General features: G+C 38.2%; 1 protein-coding gene across 3 annotated transcripts in view; it reads right to left on the reverse strand.

Moving 5' to 3' along the window:
- Positions 1 to 27,946, reverse strand: part of CDK6 (cyclin dependent kinase 6) — a 271,790-nt gene that overhangs the window by 183,210 nt on the left and 60,634 nt on the right. For all 3 annotated transcript variants that reach the window (XM_064289982.1, XM_064289981.1, XM_064289983.1), the window contains exon 2: positions 1,303 to 1,438. In XM_064289982.1, the coding sequence (XP_064146052.1) occupies positions 1,303 to 1,438 (136 nt within the window). The remainder of the gene's footprint in view (positions 1 to 1,302; positions 1,439 to 27,946) is intronic.

Raw genomic sequence — 27,946 nt, forward strand, 5'->3', positions numbered from 1 at the left:
TGGAGGAGATAACTGAAGCCACAGGACTGGAACAGAATGCCATAGGAAAGAGATAGGGGTAGGGGGTGAAAGAGGGCCGGAAAAAAAAAAAAAAAAGGTAACTAGGAAGACCTACATTTAGAGAGCCTTAATGTCCTCTTTGAAAAAGGAGCCCTGGTGGCATCATAGTTAAGTGCTTGGCTGCTAACTGAAAGGCTGGCTGTTAGAAGCCACCCAGTGGTTCACGGGAGAAAGACCTGGCAATCTTCTCACATAAAGATTACAGCCTAGAAAACCCTATGGGGCAGTTCTACTCTGTCACATGGGGCCCCTATGAATCAAAATCAACTTAACGGCACCTAACAACAACAACAATGTCCTTGAAACTACTCAGGAAGAAATGGGAATAATGTTGAGTACCATATTCTTTTAGTAAAGCCAGATGGGAGAAAATATACCCTGTATTAGTCTAAAATCAAAGAAATAAATCACTCAACAATAAATGATAAGTTGGGCAATCTGTTTAGTTAAGTTACCTAATTCAAACAGACAAAAAGGTCTTCATGAAAACCTGCACACAATGTGCACAGATCTAAAAGAACTATTGGGAAGTTCAATTAAACAGAATACAAGCAAGACCAACAAAATCTGACAAGCAGGTTTTCCTATTAGAGCGTAAGAAAGACCCTCAAGTCAATATGGTGCATCTAGTTTGCTGGCCTCTAAGGGCAGAAGGCATGTCCTAGTCATCTGTGAATTCCAAGTGCTTGGCATAGTACCTAGCACTTACGCCTCCTATAAACTTTTTATGAATGAGAAAAAATGAAAGAAGAAAGGCTTAACAAACAGTATTTCAGATTTATTCAAAAGATGCATGCATATGTCCTGGAGTCAGGATACAATTATACAACGTACTCATAAATGATGTTTCAATTTATGTGTTCCAGACATCATGAGCCATCAGAAAAAGATTGAAATATGTGTGTGTGCGCATATGTGTATATATATATATACACACATATACATACACACATACACATACATCCTATGTTTTCTAAGGTTAGGGCAAGATAATGAACAAATACGTATTTTACAATCATTTTAATAGGTATTAAAACTAAAAGATTTTTTTCCCTTAGCCCTAAAATTAATGAACTGGCATATATCCCATTCTTTGAACATCATACTTAGCTGATATTTTTATTTATATATTTGAGCTCTAAAGGCTCTATTTCTGGCAATTTTCATAAGGAAAGAATGCCATTACTAAGAGGACTACAGTAATGTGGCTGCCTGGACAGGCAGAAAGATGATTCTTGGTACCTTAATGGTTTCAGTGGGCACTCCAGGCTCCGGAACCTTATCCAAGTAAGTGGTCAAGTCTTGATCAACATGTTCAAACACTAATGTTAGTTTCGTTTCTCTGTCTGTTCGTGATACTGTGCATACATCAAACAACCTAGAAGGAAAAAGAAAGAGATATTAAGTAAGTGGCAGTAAGCAAGGAAGTAACTTCTAACTTTTACCCATATCCCTCAATTTTATCACATGATGGGGAAAAAAAAAAGATCCGTGTTGATCATTTCTTGTGATCATATGTGAAGATACCTAACGGTATCTGAGACTTTAATAAGAATGTTCAGGAGAGGAGCACTTGATGCCCTCAGTTAAGTACCGATGACATCTCCATTGGCAAAAAGAAAGCAAGAGGACCGGGGCACAACAATGCTTGCTCGGAGAGTTTCTTTGGTGATCTTAGGTAGGACTGCTGATAGATAGTTTTTAAAACCGCATGCTAGAAGAAATATTCTTCTTCTTAGCTTGTAGTCTGAGGGTTATCCAAAAAACAAATTGAGCTTTCTTTTGAGATAGCAGAGCCTGCAACGAGGACTTTCCTGGAATTTACGGTGTTAGAATCATGCCTGTGAAAATACGTATGAAGGAATATAGAGAAGCTTCATCCTGTTGTACCAAACCATTTCCCTGGAAAGGCATACGCACATTTGTAATTACTTTCAGAATTTCAAATGCCATGCTAATCAAAACTGAGGAATTTTAACATTGATTTTTTGAGGGGGGAAAAAAACCTTTCATTAGAAAACTATATCATTCTTAGATGATAAAGAAACAAACATTACAATTAAGTTTGGATGGGAATATCCAATTTCTTCAATAAAATCTTACAGCTAATTCAAAATATAAGTTATAAAGAGCCTTCAGCAGTCAAAAGACTTCTCAAGCCGCAGCACACCCTCTGCTATGTGAGATGTTCACAAATGTCTGAAGAATTAAACAAGCTGTAAGTAAGTTTCTTGACAAGAATGCAATGGAAACACTAAGAGAAGGCTAGTAATATGCTCTTTTAGTATTTTCTTTCATTTTTTTTAATTGGCATTGCATTATATCTATAGATCACTTTGGGTAGTACTGACATTTTAACAATGTTAAGTCTTCCAATCCATGGGCGAGGAATGATTTTCCATTTATTCAGATCTGTTTTGGTTTCTTTAGTAGTGTTGTATAGTCTTCCCTGCAGAAGTCTTTTACATCCCTGGTTAGATTTATTCTCAGTTATTTTATCCTTTTGTGTCTTCCATTTTTTTTAACTGAATAAACACCCTCTTCCAAGAGACTAACTATAAATGTGCAAACAACCCAAGTACTAAACTCAGGTTGACTCTCAGTTATCCACTTTGTATATTAAACCACTGCCGTTGAGTCAAATCTGAGTCATAGTGGCCCTATAGAACAGAGTAGAACTGCCCCATAGGGTTTCCAAGGAGCAGCTGGTGGATTCGAACTGCTGACCTTTTCGTTAGCAGCTGGATGCTTAACCACTGCGCCACCAAGGCTTCGCTTTGTATATTAGCTTTGTTAAAATTTTAATGTCTAGCTGTTTCATCATGCCACTCAACTACATTTCTGGGCTATTACATTTGGTACTTCTCTGGGAATCTAAACTAAACTTTATAGTAAGCTAAAGACCACTGTAAGTTAAATCTACTGCTGAGACAATTCAGAACAACAGAACACCAACTACCACACACACAGCCAGGTCCAAACTATTGTTTAATTATGAGTAGTTTGGGTAAGTTCTACTACTCCATTAAAATCAGTTAGAGTCAAATGAATTTTTCCCATACATGTATCTACTTCCACATACTCTGATTTCTAAATTTAATCAGTTACTTTTAACCTTATTTTTCCCCTAATGTGATTTAATCTAGAATATTATTCTGATAAAATATACTCTCCTAATTCATAAATTTATGAAAGATAATGCCATAAATCATTTTACTCCCATGCTGCTGAAAAAAAATATGATTGGTATCATAAATGGATTTGACACTTGGGCAGTTTACCCCAACAACGCTTTCAACTTGGTAGTTCTAGGGGATTATCATTTATTCAGAGGCTCATTGAACCATTTTCTTTACATAAAACTCAAATATTTTGACAGCTTCACTTTTTTCCTTCCTTTTTCACAACCACCAAGCTTTTTATATCTGTTGCTTCTATTTTTGAAATAAAATAAAAACAGCAATGAACCAAAACTGACATGTACTAAAATCAAGTACAAACATGGGAACTGGGTCATACTATGCACCAATACAACTGTGCTTCCTAAACGTTACTTTAAAAATGTTTTCCATTTTAATTAACATATTTCCTTAATGAAAAAACACATTGCTCATCACTGCCTGGGGTCAACAATTGATTTTAACAACTCGGATTCTTACTGTATTTACAGTTTATTACACATATATGTATGTATGCATATACATATATGTGTGATGTTTTAGTAATTTTCATAATAAAAAAACTGACTAGGGCATAACTGGAGAATGATCTTAAAACACTGCTGAGCCAAAAGGCCACCTGTTCCCCAAACTGTTGTCTTAGAAGTTACCTAACAGTCCTGGCAGTATGCTGTGTTACTTCATCTCATTGAAACCGTTTTCAAGCACTCTTTGTATGACACAATTCAAGAATAACATTTAACACACCCAAGTTATTTTCCTCAAAGTTTTATCACTCTCTTCAAAATATTAGGACTGACTAATGCCACCTGTGGCAACTGTACTCCACACTAGCTCTCAAAGAATGCTTGAGATACGTAAACGCAAGCTCACTGAAAAAAAGCCACTGCTAATTGCCGTAAATGATAAGCCATGGAGAAAGAGCACTAATTTTAATTGGCAATGTTTAAAAAGTGGAATTTTAAAGAGACACCCATGACAGTGCATACAGCAGAACATTCATGTGAATTTTAGTGTATATAATTACATATTCTTCTAGGCTACAAAAAGAATGATATTAGGTAGAAGTGGTCCATTCTGGTTCAAGAAGGTAGTAATCTTATTTTTTTAAGGTGTCATTTGAATTACATTAGGGAAATGGAGTGTTTCACAACCTTCTTGGAGAGTCACAAGTGACATTAATGGGAGTGAAGGTCCTAGGAGAACATGTAGGATACCCCCATTTTTGGCTCCAATGATGGTCGTCAACATCATATAGGTCCAGTATTCCGTGGAAGACATTTTGGGAAATACTGTTCTACACTAAACTATGAAATTTTGTCTGATTAAATTTGTTTGGTAAACATTATCATAGTAAAAATTAATAGTTGTATTTAATCATAATGGGTAGGAAATGCATTCTGAATAAACAGTTGTAAATATTAATTCAGGCCTTGAGAAGAAATGCTGAAGGATTCTATGGGCAAAAAAGTGAACAACGCAGGAAGCATCAAAAGAAGATGGAAGGAATACACACAGTCATTATGCCAAAAAGAACTGGTCGATGTTCAACCATTTCAGGAGGCAGCATATGATCAAGAGCCGATAGTATTGAAAGAAGAAGTCCAAGCTGCACTGAAGGCACTGACGAAAAACAAGATTCCAGAAATTATGGAGTATCAATTGAGATGTTTCAGCAAACGACTCCAACACTGGAAATGCTCACTTGTCTATGCTAAGAAATTTGGAAGACAGCTACCTGCCCAACTGACTGGAATATATCCATGTTTGTGGCCACTCCAAAGAAAGGTGGTCCAATGGAATGCAGAAATTACCAAACAATATTATTAATGTCACACACAAGTAAAATTATGCTGAAGATAATTCAAAACGGTTGCGGCAGTACATAACAGGGAACAGCCAGAAAGTCAAGCTGAATTCAGAAGGGAACGTGGACCAAGAGATATCATTGCTGATGTCAGATGGATCTTGGCTGAAGCAAAGAATCGTAGAAAGATGTTTACCCACTGCTGTCAAGTCTAAAGAAAGATGTTTACCTGTGTTTTATTGACTATGCAGATGCATTCGACTTTGTGGATCATAACGAATTATGGATAACATTGTGAAGACTGGAAATTCCAAAACAACTGTGCTCATGCAAAACCTGTGTATAGACCAATAGGCAGACGTTCAAAGAGAACAAGGGAATACCGCGTGGTTTAAAATCAAGAAAAGCGTGCATCAGGGTTGTGTCCTTTCACCATACTTATTCAATCCGTATGCTGAGCAAATAATCTAAGAAACTGGACTATATGAAGAAGAACGTGGCATCAGGATTGGAGGAGGACTCATTAACAGCTTGCGATATGCAGATGATGCCACTTTGCTTGCTGAAAGTAAAGAGGACTTGAAGTACTTGCTGATGACGATCAAAGACTACAGACCAGTATGGATTACACCTCAACATAAAGAAAACAAAAATCTTCACAACTGGGCCAATAAGCAATATCATGATAAATGGAGAAAAGATTGACGTTTTCAAGAATTTCATTTTACTTGGATCCATAATCAACGCCAATGGAAGCAGCAGTCAAGAAATCAAAAGGCCGTATTGCACTGCTGCAAAAGACCTCTCTTAAAGTGTTAAAAAGCAAAGATGTCACCTTGAGGACTAAGATGTGCCTGACCGAGGCCATGGTATTTTCAATTACTTCAGATGCATGTGAAAGCTGGACAGTGAATAAGAAGACCAAAGAAGAATTGATGCATTTGAACTGTGGTGTTGGTGACGAATGAACATCTGTCTTGGAAGAAGTACAGCCAGAATGCTCCTTAGACGCAAGGATGGCGAGGCTTGGTCTGACATATTTTGGATTTGTTATCAGGAGGGACCACTCCCTGGAGAAGAACACTATGCTTGGTAAAGTAGAGGGTCAGCAAAAAAGAGGAAGACCCTCAACAGTACAGACTGACACAGTGGCTGCAGTGGTAGGCTCAAACATAGCAACGACTGTGAGGATGGTACAGGACTAAAAAAAAAAAAATGGACTGGGGAGTGTTTTTTCTGTTGTTCATAGGGTCGCTGTGAGTTGGACCTAACAATAACAACAAATATTAACCTTAGGGATTTTAGAATATAGTATTTATGATGCTTTTTTGGCCACGATGACTCCTTCTTGAATTATCCACAATCAAATCATAGTCACTTTGGTGGACAATAAAGAGAAAATAGATGCTTTCATATAACAGATCAGTCTCACATATAGCAACTGAGCTAAACAAAAGTTAAAATCTCCGGTATCTGGCTGGAGGTTAACAATCTGCAATGTATTTATATAAACCAATGAGGAATGTGGCCAGGCTGCCTATAACCCTATACTTGCAAAACAAAAGATCCAGACAGGTCTGAACATCTGAACATAAACCCTGAAAAATAATTCCAACTATATGATTCCTTGTGTTGACCAACATTTTGAAACTTTCTACAACTTTTTTTTTTTTTGGCCAGATATTCAGTAAACTGGCAAAAGTACCATTTCAATGATTGCACGACTGCGATTTCGTAAGAAAAAAGTTAACTGTGCTGTGTCGAATATGGATAAAATATTTCAGATAAGTCTTAGAGGAAAAGAAAGTTATCATTCAGTGTTTATCCATTAGAGCTTTACTTAATGTGATCTAAATGAATAGTCTGTTCAAAAAGCAAAAGAGAAAAGTAGTTCTCAGCTTTTACTATGAGTCCAGTTTAGCTGTGCAAAACACCATCCAAAAAAGGCAGATATGTCATTATCATTTCACAATTAAGCCAGCCAAGCCCTTAACTATCCCATAAAGTAAGTTCTCTCCCTGTCTCTATTGTCTTGACCCCCCAGCTGCAGGGCAGAGAACAAACCCTGCCGTCCAGCAGAGCACTCTGCTTTCCAGCTGTCCCAGTGATGTAATTATCTCATAACAAAATATCTCTGTGAATTAACTCTGCATCCTACCCATTGTAATCCTTAATGACTGCTTCCTGCTCATGTTCTCAATTTAACTTGCTATTCTGGATCTATTGCATAGGCAAGTTGCCTTCATCTAATGGATGGGATTACATCCAATAGGTCTGGGATTTCCAAAGATTACAATTTATAAAGGTCTCCCAAACAACATGCTTTGTAAACACAAGCCCTGTCTTTCCATTGTGGTTTTAATAAAAGGGAAATCTGCATTATTTCTGTGATTAAACTTTGACCTCCACAGGAAGTTCTATGAGGATTTTTTTCCTGTCACTTTTTTTTTTTCCATAGTCTTCAGTGTTTGGATATCAAATAGTTCAAGAGCTGAAAGATGTTCGGCACAGCTGCCATGGGGCACTTAAAAAAAAAAATTATTTGAACTAGAGCCAGTCTCTGGAATCGAGAAGACAGTTTTTATCTCTCATCTACTCCACGATAGTCCACTAAGCACACTCTGTGGCTATAGATTGTATCCATGAAATTTATGTTCACATATCTTAGTGAAAAAAAAAACCAACCCATTTGCCATGCAGTCAGTTCCAATTCATGGTGACGCCATGTGGGTCAGAGTAAAACTGTGCTCCACAGGGTTTTCAATGGCTGATTTTTTGGAAGTAGATCACCAGGCCTTTCTTCCACGGCATCTCCAGGTGGACACAAACTGCCATCCTTTTGATAAGCAGCTAAGTGCTTACCCATTTGTGCCACCCAGGGAGTTTTTTTTCCTCATTACATCTGACCTGTGTGTGTACCTATTCTCAACGAACACTGAATGGTATAACTCCAGAAGTATTTGGCACCAACGTAATGAGAATGCAGCCAGAAGGAAATCACCATTTCAGCATCATCAGTAAACATTACTGAGTGCCTACCGTGTGCAGACACTGTACTAGAAGCTGCAGATATTCCAACAGACATAAAGAAGACTTATTATTTTTAAGAACTCTATCTAGTTGGGGGTGAGAAAGCTGACATACAAAAACAAAAGTAATGCTATATGGCTATGTGGAGCCCTGGTGGTGTAATGGTTAGGAGCTCAGCTGCTAACCAAAAGGTAGGCAGTTTGAATCCACCAGCCACTCCTTGGAAACCCCTTGAGGGCAATTCTGTTCTGTCCTATACTACAAGTTGGAATCAACTCGATGTCAATGAGTTTGGTTTTGGATTTATATGGCTACGTATTAGTACCAAATAAATTCTAAAAACACTATGTGCCACTTTATGTATCACATCAGAGTAAATTCATTCTACATCCAATGGCAATGGACACCCATGGTTGATCTGTCTTTTCAGTATCTGTTATCTCTTCTGGAAACCACGCCCTCATTTTTCATTGAGGAATCACTCCTGCCTCACACTCAGGCAATGTGGTTTGTGAAGGGGTGGGCAGGAATGGAATGTGACAAACAAGGTTACAATGTTTAGTTCAGGGCCGGACAGGACCTTGAGAGTCAGTCCCAGGAATTTTGCTAGAACTTCTGGAACTTATACTGGGATTACCAAACTAGCAAAGGATAAGCCCGCAGCTGCTGATGGCCATCTTTGTCACTACTTCAGTAAGCCTACCATGGAGTGAGACCACGAAGAAGAGAGCCAGAGCAGAGAGATGACAGGCAAGAGATTCAGGATGATATTATTTAATCACCTGGGGCCACTTGTGCCCATCTATCCCTGGATTTATTAGTTATGTTAGCTAGTAAAGTTGCATTTCTTTGTTTACGCAGCTTGATTTGGATTTTTAATGTTGTTGTTGGGTACCGTCATGTCAGTTCTGACTCATAGTGACCCCATATAACAGAACAAGATGCTGCCCGGTCATGTGCCATCCTCACAATTGTTGCTATGCTTGAGTTCATTGTTGTGGCTACTGTGTCAATTCATCTCGTTGAGGGTCTTCCTCTTTTTTGCTCAACCTCTAGTTTATCAAGCATGATGTCCTTCTCCAGGGACTAATCCCTCCTGATAATATGTCCAAAGTACGTGTGACAAAGTCTCGAAATCCTCCCCTCTAAAGAGCATTCTGGCTGTACTTCTTTCAAGACAGATTTGTTCATTCTTCTTGTAGTCCATGGTATATTCAATATTTGAGGCCAACACCATAAATTCAAAGGCATCAAATCTTCTTTGGCCTTCATTATTTGTTGTCCAGCTTTCTCATGCATTTGAGACAACTGAAAATACCATGGCTTGGGTCAGGCATACCTCAGTCCTCAAAGTGACATCTTTGCTTTTTAACACTTTAAAGAGTCTTTTGCAGCAGATCTGCCCAGTGCAATGTATCATTTGATTTCTTGACTACTACTTCCACAGGCACTGATTGTGGATCCAAGTAAAATGAAACCCTGGACAGCTTCAATATTTTCTCCATTTATCATGATGTTGCTTATTGGTCCAGTTGTGGAGATTTTTGTTTTATTTATTACTTGTAACAAAAAAATGTATTTTCTTTATTACTTATAACAAAAAATCATTCTGGCTAATTTACTTATAAATACTTTTAAATGATTAAATGACTCTGAAACCTCAATACCTGACCTTAAATAAGTCTTATATATTAAACAAAATGAATTATCCTCAATCGCATTAAGAATAGCTGTGTCGTCTTAAGTGACTACAACATTTCTCTGACTTGCTGGGAAAAAATTCACCTTACATGACTACTTCATTAGCATATCCTCCACTCCACTGCCCCAGCAGAGCAGACTAATTAATCTCTTCTAAAAAAAAAAAAAAAAAAGTTTTTTTTTTTTTTTTTTTTTTAAGGAGCCACGCAGCTTCCTCTCAAGATTCCTACTGGAGGTTCCTGGTCTGACCTCAGAGGAACTTTATGGAGAAAGACCAGAGAAAGGAAGAAGAAGACATGACGCCCAAGCTCATCACACACAGCACTGCGAATGCAGAACAGCAAAGGGCTCAGTGGGTGAGAAGAAGTGAGCAGAAAAAAAGAAGTACTTAAAAATAATACAGAGATTAGGTGTTCCATTAATTTCAAGGTTGAACCAATGCTCCTCTCTGAGTGTGCTCCTGAAATCCTCGATTAAACAACCTCCCTTCTCCACTAGCTACTGCAGAAAAGTAGAAATGCACACGAACATCAAATCAACAACTCCAAGGCAGGGAAAACCACTCTGTGATCATACTGTTAAGTTTAAGGCTATCGTAATCTGACAAGTGCATGCAAAGTTAACATCTTTTATTAAGCTGCCATTTTATTCCCACAGCCATAAGGAGATGATTCGTAAGAAAGTTTCACAGTCCATCTTCTTCCAGTTCACCTTCAGAGTTGCTACGGATTCAGTTTCAACTTCTATCTACATACACTTGGCACTGTGATTCTATGAGTTATCATCTTCTGTTTCCATTAACAAAAAAATGTTTTGCACATTAAATGGGAATCCCCCAATTTGGGGAAGTTTACAAGATGTGACTTGAACTATAGTAAATATTGAAAATAGAGCAAACAATAAAACTTGTGTATATGGAAACATTCCTACCACATGATCGGCAACAAAAGTTGTGTACAATGAGCTAGGCCCCAAATAAGCTACTTAGGATGTCTTAATGGGTATAAAGGCTGGCTATCTATGGCTCTGCTCATATTCAAGATGAATTCCTGAGACGGACAATATAAATAATAGAGCTCAGATTTCTTTCATAGTCCTACAGCAAACACTAGACATACTCTTGCATTAGCAAACAATTCTTCAAACTTCTCGTGCCTTTTATCCGAATGAAAGGCAGAGAAAAGAATTAGGTAGTACTGTCACTCTGTTATGCTACCTGTTAATACGGAAAAGTAGAAACATTATTTTAGTGCTAAAACAAACAGTGAAAATCATAAAGCATTTGTTTTCTTATAGGGAAGAGAATGGTAAAAAAAAGTAGAAACATTATTTTAGCGCTAAAACAAACAGTGAAAATCATAAAGCATTTGTTTTCTTATAGGGAAGAGAATGGTAGCAAGGGTAAAATATTCAACAAGTGAATTCTGAGTCACCACATGAATCATTATCTCCCCAAAGACAAAAGGAAAAAAATCACAGGCAGCTAAACAAAGATCAGTTGATACTTTTGCTAAGAGTCCAGTTCAAAAGTAGTTTTCAAAGTTCAAATAGAAGATAAAGCCAACTACACAAAGAAGAAACGTGTCAGTTGAGAAAATTAGGAATTATTACATCTAGATCAGAATAAACATCAATTCCCTAACACCAGCTCAGGAAATGGGAGACTACCCGCTTACCTCTTGAGATCTCTACCTGGACACAATTAACCTAGGTTTGGCCTTTTCCTAAGGGAAGCCCTGATGGCACAGTGGTTAAGAGCTCAGCTGCTAACTGAAAGGTTGGCAGTTTGAATTCACTAACTACTCCTTGGAAACGCTATGGGGCAGTTCTACTCTGTCCTATAGGGTCGCTATGGGTTGGAATCGACGGCAACGGGTTTTTTCCTAGGGAGCCCTGGTGGAATAATGGTTAAGTGCTCGACTACTAATCAAAAGGTTGGTGATTCAAACCCAGGCGTTCTGTGGGAGAAAGATCTGGCGATCTGCTTCTGTAAAGTATTACCCAGTGCCCTTGAGTCGATTCTGACTCATGAGGGCACTGGGCACTGGGTGTATTACAGCTAAGAAAACCCCATGGGGAGTTCTACTCTGCCACAAAGGGTCGCTAGGAGTCAGAATCAACTCGACAGCACCCAACGTACCCATGTATGAAATACTGTTTGTTCATAAAAAAGAATGAAGTACAGATACATGCTACAGCATGAATGAACCTTGAAAACATTATACAGTGAAAGAAGCCAGTCATAGAGGACCACGTGGTGTATGATTCCGTTTATAGGAAATTTCTAAGACAGGCAAATCTGTAGAGACAAAAAGTAGATTAGTGGTTATCTACTTCTGAAGACTCAGCCATTGAAAACTCTATGGAGTACAGTTCTACACTGAGACACATGGGTTACCATGAGTCAGAGCCAACTTGACGGCAACTGGTTTTTAAAAAACTGTATCTCAATAAAGTTTATTAAAAAAAAAAAAAAGGGGAAAGGAACAGCCATGGAGATGTTTAGTGATTTGCCTAAGGCACAGGGGCAGTGAGTGGTGGAGACAGGATCTGAAGTCAGCCTGTCTAGTGAGTCTGATTTCCTAACTATTTTGCAATCCTACCTCTGTATGAAATACAGCATTTGGGGCTGCAGTAAGCAGGGACCAGTGACGCAGGGAGCTCTTTGTGGCAAAAAAAAAAAGGCATACTGCTGACAAGCATCGTGGGCATGCCAATCCCAAAATGTCTTTGGTAAACTTGAAAATCCCAGCATACCCTTTACATGCTGGGCTAAAAAAAATGCGTTGAGAAAATTCACAGGAAAAATTAAAAGAAAAAGAGGACTAGTGATCCCTTAAAGCGTTTTATGTCCTTCACTTGACTTGTTAGAAAAATGATAGGATTCAATTTGCTTAATGGGGTTTGAAAAAGATATTCTGATCTCCTACATACGAGTTAAGTGATATTTATTCAAGTAAAGTGAACAGCTCTGGCTTGAGTCAGATAGAGTGCAGGAACATTCTGGACAACTTTCAACATTCAGTTCTGTCTCTATTTCTGACCTGTAAAAGCCCTGTTCTCCAGCTTTGGGCCTCTCTTGAGGAAAAACGACCCATCAGCCAAAACTAGGCAGCCCTCTGTGATGAAGACTGTCTGCTGAGTCTTAGAAGAAAACCAAACAAGTTCTACCCACAACATAAAGCTGAAAATCTTCCATTATCACATCCTTACTAGATGAGTAAATTTATTCCAGCACTAATTCACTCAGGTACTTATTATTAGGTTCTTATCTAATAAAGCAACCATTGAAGTTAGTTCCTTTTTAGGAAACACAAATGACCATGAACATATGAGAAAACGTTAAACCTTACTAGTAAGTTAAAGAAACAAAAATGAAAACATCAGTGATTAACTGTTGAAGCCTTTCACGTTGGGTTAGAAAAAAAGTCTAAATGCTAAAATATCACAGTGTTTGTGATGGTTTGTAAAAATGGGCTCATCTAAGAAGGAAACCAGAGATTCAGAGAAGAAAGTAGTGTACACGAACCACGGCCTCATCTACCATCAGATCAGAAGAACTAGATGGTACCTGGCTACTCCTACCAACCATTCTGATCAGGGCTACAATAGATGGATCCTGACAGAATGGGAGAAAAATGTGTAACAGAACTCAAGTTCTTAAAAAGTCCAGAATTACCGGACCATTTGAGATTAGACAATTCCCTGAGGCTACTGCCCAGAGGTGCCCTTTAAACCTTTAACCAAAATTATCCCTCTAGGTCACCTTTTAGCTAAATAACAAACTGGTTCATAAAAGAATATCATCCGTGAGTAAAGAGCTCTTTTAAAAAACCATCTCTATGAGGCCAAATGGTCAAAAATTACTCTAAAGCACAGATGAGAAGGTAAAGGGGCAGGGAAACGACAGTACTGGAAATTGTACAACCAGAATGGAATGAATGAGAATGATGACACATTTTGGAAAATGTAACCAATATCACTGAATAATTTGTGTAAACCAAAACCAAACCAAACCCAGTGCCGTCGAGTCGATTCTGACTCATAGCGACCCTACAGGACAGAGTAGAACTGGCCCATACAGTTTCCAAGGAGCGCCTGGTGGATTTGAACTGCTGACCCTTTGGTTAGCAGCCGTAGCACTCAACCACTATGCCACCAGGGTTTCCGAATAATTTGTGTAAAAAAAAAAATGGGAACCTAATTTGCTGTGTAAATTTTCACCTTATATACAATAAAATATTATTTAAAAAAAAAAAGGACCCATAGCACTGTGGGAGTACAGATTTGTAAAAACTTTTCTGGACAGCAATCTGGCAATCTATATATCATGTAGTCCTTAAAAGGATGATACAGATTTCATATTTATTGAGCATGGAAAAGCATTCATATTACAAAAAAAAAAAAAAAAAAACCGGTTTCAAAAGAGTATGCACAGTATGACTCCATATATGCAGACAAAATGGTGGAAGGATAAATTCAGACGCTAACAGTGATCACTTCCTGGTGATGCGATTACAAATGAATTGTGTTCTCCACTATTTGTACATATGAACTTTCTACAATGAGAACCTGTGAATTTTTAATAACAACAATAAAAAAAAATCACCATTATAAGAAGAATTATAAAAGCATCTTTCTCATTCAAGGTTTTTTCCTTGTCACTCATGTGCTTTTCTTCAAACTGCACCTCTGAGTTAATGAGAAAATCCTGATCATCAATCCTGAAAAGATAGTTTTTTAAATCAAAAATTTAACGGACAAGTTCTTAATGCTTTTCTAGAAGAAATAAATGTTGTATGTATGGCCTCATTGAAGGCACGTAATTTTCAATCCTCTCCCAATATGGAATGACTCTATAAAAAAAGAATGTGGGAAAACTGAAATTATTTTTCTGATTTCTTGTTAATAATCAGGTCAAAAGTAAGCGAGTTACAATGAAACGAAAGAAAAATAAAGTCTTCAACTTACTCTAATGTTCATTATATAAGCTGATAAAAAATCCTGCAGGGTAGAATTATGAAGCTTTGTAAGTACAGGGAAATTTAGAGATCACCTAGTTCTGTACAGTTATTTTACATACGAGGACACACAGCTAAGGGAATAGAGGATGGCAAAGCTAATGAAGGAGCAGGATGCCCCAGTCTCAAAACTAGGAGCTTAGTGCCCTTTGTAACATATAGCAAAGTAGGTTAAGAGCACAGATTAGGGAAAAGCAACCAAAATAATTAAAGCATGTTTTTTTTTTTCTTTTTAAGTCTTTATAAAAATTAACACATAACGTCTTATATTTTAAAATTAAATCTATTCTGTCAAAAATTCCAGAAACTACTATAGGGTTGCTATGAGTCGGAATCAACTCGATGGCAGCGGGTTTGGTTTTTTTTTTTTTTTATGTTAAGAACTGGGAAGAATTCTGTAAGTATATTTCAAGAGCCAAAAAAAAAAAAAAAAAAAAAAAAACCAAACCCAGTGCTGTTGAGTTGATTCCAACTCGCAGCGACCCTATACAGTACTGCAAAATTATATTGAAAGATTAGAAAAGAGAACATAACTGGAAACGTTAAAAGAATTGCTATCTCTATTTCAAAGGCTAAACTGAGAAAAAACTGAAGGACCTAAAATTAGGTTGTTTTGTTCAGGTGTAAAAACTTTTTTGTTTTTAATTGTGGTAAATGTACAGGTAACAAAACATTTGCCGTCCCACTAATCTTCACATGTGCTGTTCTATGGCACCGATGACATTCATCATGTTGTTCAACTATCACCATTTTCAAATTTTTTCATCAATCTTAAAAGAAGCTTTGTGTCCCCTAAACGTTGTGTCTTCCTTTCCCGCTTCCTCCCACCTGCCCCTGGTAACCACTAGTAAACTTTGATCTCTATGCACTTAAGGTGTAAAAACTTTAAAAAATTAAATTATGATTTGATATGCTTGTAAATCGATTTTATTTTAGAGTTTGACTTTTGTTCTAGGAACTCCTCCAGGGCAGACTTTGCAAAAGAACCACAGGAACACCTCATACCTGGAAACTATCAGGCAACTAGGTTATCTCGGATACCTAAGTCTTATCCATTTTAAGCCCCCAAACTATTTTTTAAAAATTGAAGTTTTTAACGGAATTCTTTGTACTATGTATTGAACATTTTCTTGATTTTCCGAGTACAATATACTCACCAAGTTTTACCAATGGATGGTTCATGGTCATTATCATTAAATTATGTTCATTTAGTTCAGGGCCATTATCATGATCATTTGAATGCCTACTAGGCAAATGAAGATGAGGCAGATCTGGTTTCTACCTTCAGGGAGCTTACTATCTGATGCTCCGACAGACTGAGGTCTTCTGGATTTATTTTCAGTTTTTCTGTCCTCTTAAACTGCCAGGCTGATCATGCACCCACTTTGTACTTTGGTCAGCATGTCAGTCTTGAGAAGTTTCTCCACATTCTAATTTTCTGTTTCTGATTTAATGATGAAAGGGAAACCAGATAGCCAAGGTTGTCAGAATTGTAATTAAAATAAAACAAGTCCTCAGTGAAGACCCCTTTGGTAAACAAACCTTAGTGTCTGCACTCTATAATGACTCTTACAGATATAACTATTTTGTCCCTTCAGTTTGTTTCCTGTTTTGTATTCTGTTGTGATTGTCTTAAGTTGCTAAGTTATCCTTCATCCATTTCTTGGATAGACATCTTTCTAAGAATGCAGTCAAATTCTTGGGTTTGATTCCCCACTTAGTCCAGCTGACTTTAACGCAGACTGCATCTATATACTAAGACATGTCACAGAACCAAACATATGCCCATTTGTAACAAATGAGCCCAGAGTAGAGTGAGGCTGAATGGGTGCCTGGTGGCAGCATTTCTGAAAAAACTTCAAGTGTCCAAGTGTGACATATGGCCAAGGTTTCATCATTATATGTGAAAGTCAGCACATTAATACAACATGAAAATTGTTGCTCTAATTACTAAATTTCTAAAGTGTACGGATACTCACAGTGCCACTTTTTGTTGTTGTTGTTGTTGTTCAAGGCATTTCCCCCTTTGTTCTACTGCCTATTTTGCAATAATTTCAATGAAAGAAGCTGGTACCTACAATCTTTGTCAATTTGCAAATATTTTTACTGACCTCACTTCTTCCAATAACAACAAATAGCCCCTATGGATTAAGGATTTATATAACATGGAAAGTCTTATATATTAATTGTTCTTCAGCTTAAATGAGAAAAGAAAGCTCCTCTTTCTTGTTAACTAGCACACATATTTTGAATGCTATTATTATTTTTTTTTATCTAAATATTTGCTGAACTGAATTCCAAAGTAGCCTTATATGACCAGTGATTCTCATACAAGCAGAATGGAAAGCTTCAACAGCAAGTATACAGAAAGACAGAAAAGAGTTGTAGAAGGTGAACATAACCTGGACACCACAACCAGGTCAGCATAGCGTGCAAGGGTCTAGGCATGTCTTCCCATCCCACCTCACTCACACATAATAGCCAGTGCTTCTCTGAGTGTGGGCCTCAGACATATGTACCAGAAACCAATCGGGTACTTGTTAAAATGCGGATTCAAGGGCTTCACTTGGATATAGTCCAGAAACTTGCTTTTTTTTTTTTTAACACACAAATAAAAATTTTTATGTACAATAAAATTTGAGAGCTATGTTATAGTCAATCTTACTTACGAACATAGGTGTAAAATTCTAAACAAAATTTCAACAAGTCTACTTCAACAGCATATTAAAATAATAATCCACCATGATCAAGTAAGATGTTTTCTAGGAAGAAGAAACCAATTCAATATTGGGAAATGTTTTAATATAACCTACTATGTTAACAGATTAAGAAACATAGACTCACCTCAAAAGGTCAGAAAAAAGCAAGTGATAAAATTCCACATCCATTTCTAATTGAAAAGAAAAGAAAAAACTTAGCAAATAAGGACTAGAAGAAACAAACTCCCTTATAATAACTGCCAACCATACTATAGCAAACACACTTAATGCTGAAGTTTCAAGGCTTTCCCATTGATATTAAGAAAGAAAAAGATTTCCATTAATTACTGTTGCAAATGAGAATTGTACTGGAAGTCTTAGCCAATGAATAAAGAAAAATAAATAAGATAAAAATATTGGGAAAAAGAAATAAAAATCCCTTGTACAAATGACTGTCTACCTCACAAATTTAAGAGTCAAGCTATCAGAATAATAATTATCAAGTTGGCTAAATATAAGATCAACATGCAAAAAACCAGCTTTCTTACACACCAGCAAAAAATGATTTGGAATGTAAATTGGTATTAATTCAAACTAGGTTGTTATAAGTTTAAGACATTAATTGTAATTTCCAGGGCAACCACCAAGAAATTCTTTGTTTTGAAACTGTTTTCATAACCTGAGGAATATTTTCCAGTATATTTTCTCTGTATCTCTGGAGCTAATACAGTTAACTTGAGACTCTATTAGGGACTTTACATATACTAACTCACTGAATTATTTCAATATCCCCATAACGTAGATACTATTATTCCCATTTTACAGATGAAGAAACTGAGATTCAATTTGTCCAGGGTGACAGAGCTGATAAGAGGTAGAACCAGGGTTCAAATTCAAAACTTTTGCAGGCCTTTCTCTCCTCCTTGATCTGGACCTTCAATAGCTAGAGTTCCATGATCCTGTTCTCTTCTCACCCAGTGCACCACCACCAGATAGTCAACAACAAATGATTATTATCTTATTCATAGCCATGGCTTCCAATAGCACCTAGAGGTTGGTGAACCCCCAATCTGTCTCTCCAAAACAGCTCTCTTCCCAAATTCCTACCCAGTTACCTTTTGGACAACTTCACTCAATATTCTGAGCACCTCAGTTTCAAAGTGTCTAAAACAGAGCTCATTCCCTTCAATGAACCACACTATCCTCCAACTAATTTTCTAAGCCCATAAACCTTCAAGTTATCCTAGATTCTTCCATTTCCCCATACATCCAACCAACCATGAATTTCTTCTCCATCCTCTCCCACTGCCTGAGTTCAGATACTCATCACTCTTGCCTAGACTTCTACAGAGGCCCATCAACCTGTCCTCCTGCCTTGTGAAGACTCCTTGTCCTCACGCCTTACTTGTGGCCAGTGAACCTTCTACAGTGTTTATATGTGATCGTAACACTGAACAAATACATTTAATCAACAAACATTTATTATTTTCTAAGCATTGTGTTGAATGCTAGGAATAGAAATAAAAAAGAACAAAATACATTTTCTTAAGTTGTTCAAAGTCTAGTGAAGAAAGCAGACATAAACAAGTGAGTATCAACTAATCTGGAAATGTTGTGGTAAAGAGACAGAGACAGGATTTTATGAGAAATGCAGTCCTTGGGTGGCACAAATGGGTTAAGCACCGGAATACTAGCTGAAAAGGCTGGTGGTTTGAACACCCAGAGGCACTTCAGAAGATGAGCCTGACAGCCTGCTTCTAGAAGGTCACGGCCTACAAAACCCTATGGAGCAGTTCTACTCTGTACACATGGGATCAACATGAGTCAGAAATCAACTCCACAGCAACTAATAATAACAACAAATAAGAGGAATAAAGAGGTGTACCCAACCTAGGCTTGCAGGAAAAGGTTTCTAAAGGAAATTATCATTGAACTCTCTGAGTATCAGTAGTTACCCAAGCAAGTAGCAAAGAAAGGCACTCAAGATCAAGGGAAAGTGTGAGCAGGTGCCCGACTATAACCGGTGGCTGCCCTGACAGGGAACACAACAGAGAACCCCTGAGGGAGCAGGAGAGCAGTGGGTTGCAGACCTCAAATTCTTGTAAAAAGACCAGACTTAATGGTCTGACTGAGGCTAGAAGGACCCCAGAGGTCATGGTCCCCAGACCTTCTGTTAGCCTAAGACAGGAGCCATTCCCAAAGCCAACTCTTCAGACAGGGATTGGAGTGGACGATGGGATAGAAAATGATACTGGTGAACAGTGAGCTTCTTGGATCAAGTAGACACACGAGACTATGTGGGCATCTCCTGTCTGGAGGGGAGATGAGAGGGCAGAGAGGGTCAGAAGCTGGCCAAATGGACACGAAAATAGAGGGTGGAGAGAAGGAGTGTGCTGTCTCATTAGGGGGAGTGCAACTAGGAGTATGTAGCAAGGTGTATATAAATTTTTGTATGAGAGACTGACTTGATTTGTCAACTTTCACTTGTTGTTGTTAGGTCGAGTCAGTTCCGACTCATAGCGACCCTACGCACAACAGAACGAAACACTGCCCGGTCCTGCACCATCCTTACAATCGTTGATATGCTTGAGCTCATTGTTGCAGCCACTGTGTCAATCCATCTTGTTGAGGGTCTTCCTCTTTTCTGCTGACCCTGTACTCTGCCAAGCATGATGTCCTTCTCCAGCGACTGAGCCCTCCTGACAACATTTCCGAAGTATGTAAGACGCAGTCTCGCCATCCTTGCTTCTAAGGAGCATTCTGGTTGTACTTCTTCTAAGACAGATTTGTTTGTTCTTTTGGCAGTCCATGGTATATTCAATATGCTTCGCCAACACCACAATTCAAAGGCGTCAACTCTTCTTCGGTCTTCCTTATTCATTGTCTAGCTTTCACATGCAAACTTTCACTTAAAGCACAATAAAAATTAAAAAAAAAAAAAAGGAAAGTGTGAGCAAGAGGACAGCAAGAAGTCCACTGGACAGAATCGTTTTATGCCATAAGGAACTTTTATCCTATAGAAAATAGTTTCTACTTTTGATTTTTAAATAGCTCATTCTGATGGGTATGGATAAGGGGAATAGTAGCAAGAAGACCAGCAAAGCGTCTGTTGCTGCAGTAGTACAGAGAAAATAAAGAGGGCCTGTCCTAAGGAATTGGCAGCAAGGATGGAGAGGAGAGTACAGATTCCAGAAATATTTAGGAGGTTGAATTGGCAGGAATTGCTAAGTGTCTGAATGTGGCGGGGGCGGAGGGGTAGGGAAGAAGCCAAGGATGACTCACAGGCTTTTGACTCTGGGGACTTGGTGCCACCCCCACGAGATACAGCAGTGTTCCCAGACCTTTGGTTTTCAGGGACTTGTAAAATTTCCAACAAATTTAGGGCTCTGAGAAAAAGTTGCCAACTGAAGACATAAATAAACTCTACCATCTACTATCAACATCGTTTAATACAGAAAGTGCATTTTAACACTCAAGAAGTGAATAGATTTAGCTTTATGAAAATTTCACCACAGGGCCCTTATTTTTCTAATTTCATCACAGATGAGGGAAAATTGGTACCAGACCACATTGGGAAGCCCTAAGATGTAGATATACGAGAAGGAGCCACTTAAACAGTAAGATGATGAGTTGAGGCTGAAGAACACACAGTCCCTGCCCTCACTAACTGTCTAGCCCTACTGGGAAATCGATCCTGTACGTGTTAAGAGTTGTAAAAGAGTCCAAGAGGTTATGGAAGCCCTGAAGAAGAGCCACTCAACTGCACCCAGTGGGGAAGTAGCTGAGGAGCTCAGTCCCAAAGGAGGATCTGGAATTTGCCAGATAAATAAAGGAAGTTTGGCATGGTCTTGGCAGACAGAACAGTATGTCCAAAGGTATGCAGGTAGGCAAGAAAATTCATATTTGAGGAACTGCGGATAGTTTGGCATGACTTGGTGAATATCTTGGAAATGGCAAGAGAAGAGCTGGAAAAGTACACAGAAGCAAAGTTACGAAGTGTTTGGTAGTCTAGGCTAAGAAGTCTGCAAGTTATCTTATGGACACTGGGGGAGAACTTAAGAACTTCACAGTGGTCAAGGCCAAGGCCAGACCTGCCGCTTGGAAATACCATTCCAGCTGTGGAATGGAAGTTGGATTGTAAGGTAATGAAATTAAAAGGGAGGAAAACAGATACAAAGTATCCGCAAAAAACCAGAATAAGAAATATAGACTGAAAAGAAAAAAAGGAGCAGCAGAGGGAGACCAATATGAACAACAAATATTTACTGAGCATCTACACTCTTCACAGGATAATGCAGTCAATGAGACAAGATCCCTGCTTTCTTAGAGCTTATTTTCTATTATCATTAAACAAAAATAAAATCACACTTTATATAATGTTTTGCAATTTTAAAAAGTTTAACAATTTGCCAAATGTTTTCATATGTCAATATACACCTGTGTTATCATTTTAAGTTGCCTATGTAATTTTTAAAAATTTTTATGCAATTTATTAAACTATTCCCCTATTGCTGGACATCAGGTTTTTCCAATGGTATGCTATTTTGTACAAAATGCTATAATGTACATGTATCCCTATAACACTGGCTCATTATCTTCTTATGATAAATTCCTGGAAATGGCACTGCAAAATCAAAAGATAAGGTATAACAATTGGACTCTATTCACCTGGAGCAACAGAAGAAGAAAGTCAGAAATAGGAGGAGTAAATGGAATGTGTGGTTAACTGCCTCCATGAACAGGTGCTTCCCTTGCCATGAGACCTATACTAGATGGTGTCTGGCTATCATTATTAAACATTTTGATCAAAGAGCCTATAGATAAATCTTAATCAAGAGGGGGAAAAATGAACACCAGAATTTCAAATTCTCATGGAGTTCAGGCTTTCTGGAGCCATTGAGCCTGGATGAACCCCTAAAACTACTGCCCTGAGATAATCTTTAAACCTTAAACCAAAAATATCCCCCGAGGTCTTCTTTAAACCAAACAATAGCTTGGCTTATTTAGTAAAGAATGTCTGCCTTAAGTATTGTTCTCTTCTAAAAAACAATAAGGGATCGAATTTACAACACCAGATTGAAAAGTCTGGTAGCAAATTTATGAGGCAGTGAATTCATGTTAATGGAGGAGGAACAATTTGGAAAAGGATGGTGAGAATGGTTGCACAACTTGAAGAATGTAATTAATGTCACTGAATTGCACATGTAGAAATTATTGAGTTGGTGTATGTTTTGCTGTGTATATTTTCAACAGCAATAAAAATAAAATAAATCAAAAAGTATGCACTTCTCTGTATCAAAATATATACGCTTTTTAAAAGTTCTTGACTATATCAACATTGAAAAAACAAAAAACCTTACAGGGGAAGTCAGTATGACTTGACCAAGGCAAAGTCATATAAGCTTCCTAAACACATCCAAACACCTTGAGGGACTGAGTTACTGGGGCTGAGGGCTGGGGACCATGGTCTTGGGGGACATCTAGGTCAAATGGTATAATATAATTCATAAAGAAAATATTCTACATCCCACTTAGGTCAGCAGTGTCTGGATGAGTAGGGTCTGGGGTCTTAAAAACGTGTAAGTGGCCATGTGAGATACATCTACTGGTCCCATCCTGTCTGGAGCAAAGAAGAATGAATAAAACCATAGACACAAGGACACATGAACCACAGCCTCCACCAGCCTGAGACAAGAAGGAATAGATGGTGTCCGGCTACGACAACCAACCTCTCTGACAGGGATCACAATAGAACGTTCCGGACAGAGTGGGAGAAAAATGTAGAACAAAATTCAAATTCACAAAAAAAGGCCAGACTTACTGGTCTTACAGAGACTGGAGGCCCCCCCATCACAAGACTATGGCCCCAGGATACCCTGCTCAGAACCAAAGCCACTCCTGAAGTCCACCTTTCAGCCAAAGATTAGACAGTCCTATGAAACAAGAAATAACACATGTGAGGAATGTGCTTCTTAGTTCAATCAAGTATACGAGACCAAATGGGCAATACCTGCCCCAAAGCAAAGACAAGAAGGCAGGAAGGGACAGGAAAGCTGGACAAATGGACACAGGCAAACCCAGGGCAGAAAAGGAAAGGGGAAGAGTGTTGACACAAAGCAGGGATTGAAACTAATGTTACAAAACAACATGTATAAATTTTTGAATGAGAAACTAATTCGTGCTGTCAACTTTCATCTAAAGCACAAAGAAAATTAAAAAACGAAAGAAAATAAAAAACTGTTCTCTCCCTCCCAAAAAAGAAATGCAGTCAGAGAAATAAATTAAAAATCTTCTGGCTGTAAATGACACCATCAATAAAGTGAAAAGACAGCCAAAGACTAGGAGAAAATGTTTGCAAATCCCATGTCTGATAAGGAACCTGCAACCAAATATATTACAGCTCAATAATAAAAAGACAAATAACCCAATTAAAAAATAGGCAAAAGGGGATCTAAATAGACATTTCTCGGAAGACAAACAAAGGATCAATAAGCACATGAAAAAGTGTTTGATATCATTAGTCATTAAACCAAAAAAACTGAATCCAGTGCCGTCGAGTCCATTCCGACTCATAGTGACCCCATAGGACAGAGTAGAACTGCCCCACAGAGTTTCCAAGGAGCGCTTGGCGGATTCGAACTCCTGACTCTTTGGTTAGCAGCTGTAGCACTTAACCACTATGCTACCAGGGTTTCCTCATGAGTCATTAGGTAAACACAAATCAAAACCACAATGAGATATCTACTTCATACCCACTAGGATGGCTAAAATTTAAAAGTCAATAACAAGTGTTGGCCAGGATGTAGAGAAATTGGAATCCTTCATACACTACTGGTGGGAATATAAAATGGCGTAGTCAGTTTGCAAAACAGTCTGGCATTTCCTCACACAATTAAATATAGAGTTATCGTTGTTGTTGTTAGGTGCCATCAAGTCGGTTCCGACTCATAGTGACCCTATGCACGACAGAAAGAAACACTGCCCGGTCCTGCGCCATCCTTACAATCATTGTTATGCTTGAGCACCTTGTTGCAGCCACTGTGTCAATCCACCTCGCTGAGGGTCTTCCCCTTTTCCGCTGCCCCTGCACTCTGCCAAGCATGATGTCCTTCTCCAGGGACTGATCCCTCCTGACAACATGTCCAAAGTATGTAAGACGCAGTCTCACCATCCTTACCTCTAAGGAGCATTCTGGTTGCACTTCCTCCAAGACAGATTTGTTCGTTCTTTTGGCAGTCCATGGTATATTCAATATTCTTCGCCAACACCACAATTCAAAGGCATCAAATCTTCTTCGGTCTTCCTTATTCACTGTCCAGCTTTCACATGCATATGATGCGATTGAAAATACCATGCCTTAGGTCAGGCACACCTTAGTCTTCAAGGTGACATCTTTGCTCTTCAAAACTTTAAAGAGGTCCTTTGCAGCAGATTTACCCAATGCAATGCATCTTTTGATTTCTTGACTGCTGCTTCCATGGCTGTTGATTGTGGATCCAAGTAAAATGAAATCCTTGACAACTTTAATCTTTTCTCCGTTTATCATGATGTTGCTCATTGATCCAGTTGTGAGGATTTTTGTTTTCTTTATGTTGAGGTTTAATCCATACTGAAGGATGTAGTCTTTGATCTTCATTAGTAAGTGCTTCAAATCCTCTTCACTTTCAGCAAGGAAGGTTGTGTCATCTGCATAACGCACGTTGTTAATGAGTCTTCCTCCAATCCTGATGCCCCGTTCTTCACATAGTCAAGCTTCTCATACTATTTTGCTCAGTATACAGATTGAGTAGGTATGGTGAAAGAATACAACACTGACGCACACCCTTCCTGACTTTAAACCAATCAGTATCCCCTTGTTCTGTCCGAGCAACTGCCTCTTAATCTATGTAAAGGTTCCTCATGAGCACAATTAAGTGTTCTGAAATTTCCATTCTTCCCGATGTTGTCCATAGTTTGTTATGATCCACACAGTCGAATGCCTTTGCATTGTCAATAAAACAGAGGTAAACATCCTTCTGGTATTCTCTGCTTTCAGCCAGGATCCATCTGACATCAGCAATGATATCCCTGGCTCCACGTCCTCTTCTGAAACTGGCCTGAATTTCTGGCAGTTCCCTGTCGATATACTGCTGCAACCATTTTTGAATGATCTTCAGCGAAATAGAGCTATCACACGACCCAGTAATTCCACTCTTAGGTGTATACTCAGGAGAAATTAAAACCTATGCCCAGACAAAAACTTTACACGAATGTTTATAGCAGCATTATTCGTAATAGCCAAAAAGTTGGAAACAACCAAATGTCCCGCAGCTGCCAAATGGATAAACAAAATATGGTGTAAGCATACAATGGAATATTATTCAGTAAAAAAAAAAAAAAAGGAATGCTACACTATGGACAACCCTTGAAAATATCATGCTAACTGAAAGAGGCCAGTCATAAAAGACTACATACTGTGTAAGTCCATTTATATGAAATATCTAAACCGAAAAACCAAACTCATTGTCGTCGGAGTCGATTCCGACTCATAGCGACCCTATAGGACAGAGTAGAACTGCCCCCATAGAGTTTCCAAGGATCTTTTGGTTAGCAGCCATAGCACTTAACCACTACACCACCAGGGTTTCCATGAAACGTCTAGAATACACAAATCACTAGAAACAGAAACTTGGTAAGTGAAGGGGCCAGGCCTTGAGCTTAGACATTCTGGCTTGAGAACCCTCATTCTTAACCACTGCATACTCCACTCTATGGCTTATTAGAGCCCTCATGATCTTGTCCCCACTTACCACTCCAGCCTGACCTTTTAACTGGATTCTATCCATCCTGAAATACTTGACATTTCCCAAAATGTGCTGTAGTTTCTGTGCCTCTGTGCCTTGACATAAACTGTTACCTCTTCCTAGAAAGCTCTTCTTTTCCCTGTCCATCTTGTGACCTCCTACTCATCCTCAGAGACTCAGTTCAGAGGTGAACATCCTCTGTGCTCTTAACTGGTCTCCCTTCCAACTCTCCACTTGCAGAGCCAGTAAGCCTCCATGTTACCACAACATACCTGACTCGTTGTAGGCGCCCAGCCACAATTGTTGAATGAATAAATAGATGAATAAAAACATTCAGCTGTCCTACAGGAGGGTGCACTGCACAGCCTATAGTCATTCAGAGCCACGTCTAATACCTGAGTAATAATCTTTCCGGTCCAAACAGAGGTGGGATAATAAAGTAAAGATGTTGATTTTTTGGTTTGGCTTTGAAAAACAGTTCTTCTGAAGACAATTACAAGACTTTGAAAATGTTTTGTTCAATTATAGCAGAGCCAGAAAAACTGGACTGTCTCCCAAGGAGCAGGATTTATTTGGTCATGTAAGTTCTAGTATGGAGTATTCTGTTTTTTTCTTTGTCTCATTACTTTGGAGTCACACAGTGTAAGGCAATAACACTTTTATTAAACATATTCCATTTCTCAAACAACAAACCTCTAAAAAAGTTATCCCCATTTTTTTCCTTGTGCCTTCTTTCCTGGGTAACTGTCTTGACATGTTAAAAAAAAAAGAAAAAAATATATATATTATTAGAAGGGTGATTTTGCTTATTTCCAAAGAGGGAAGCAATTTGCTACTCTTTAATTTAAAACTCCCTGAAATCCAAGGAATGTCTGGCTCATGAAAGAAAACACCAAGTCCAGAAACTATTAAGTTGCGATCCAGAGCCTTCAAAGCAATTTACATTTAATATACATTTGAGTTTGTTTAGCTGTCAGAGTAAAGCCTAAATCCCCTGTGTATCTTGCCAGTACAAAAGTATACTTAGACTAAAACTAGGTCACAAAACATTTTAGGACGACAACATGTTTTACTCTTCCAACATTTTGAGAAGTTTCTAAGAAACTGCAGAAAGAAAGCTTCTGAAACAAACAACTTCATACCCTAAATCATGTGCTAGATAAGCCCCACCCCGATGTGGATGTAGGGCACTTTCTCAAACAATAGAAGATAACTAACTTGCGCCACAGCACACATTCAATCACACTGTTTCGTTCAAGTCTAAACCTTAATATAGCAGTAAGCCCATCTGTATTTTACCTTCCTTCAAAGATTTTGTTCATTCTCTAAAAGTACAAATATCCAGATATTTAAATTTAATCAGTTTTCCTTATGTCAGAAATTTATAGATTTTTTGCATTATGCATTTGGTTACGTACAAAGGTTAAATCTAAGCATTAGTCCAGTAAGTACACATCTGTCAATGTCGGTTACTAGTGTTTCTTAGCTGTTTACAAGATGTTACTCTAAGTCCACCCTCACGTTATCTTAGGTATAGACGTTGAGTATATAGTCACTCTCTGCAGAATACCCAATTGAACTAAGATGGGAAATAGTAAATCAGAGCAATGCTATCAAATAGAGAATAAAGGCAACATCACCAGCAGCTGAAATTAATTTGGTGAAA

The sequence above is a fragment of the Loxodonta africana genome, chromosome 8 (genome assembly GCF_030014295.1).
Source record: "Loxodonta africana isolate mLoxAfr1 chromosome 8, mLoxAfr1.hap2, whole genome shotgun sequence".
Taxonomy (NCBI): domain Eukaryota; kingdom Metazoa; phylum Chordata; class Mammalia; order Proboscidea; family Elephantidae; genus Loxodonta; species Loxodonta africana.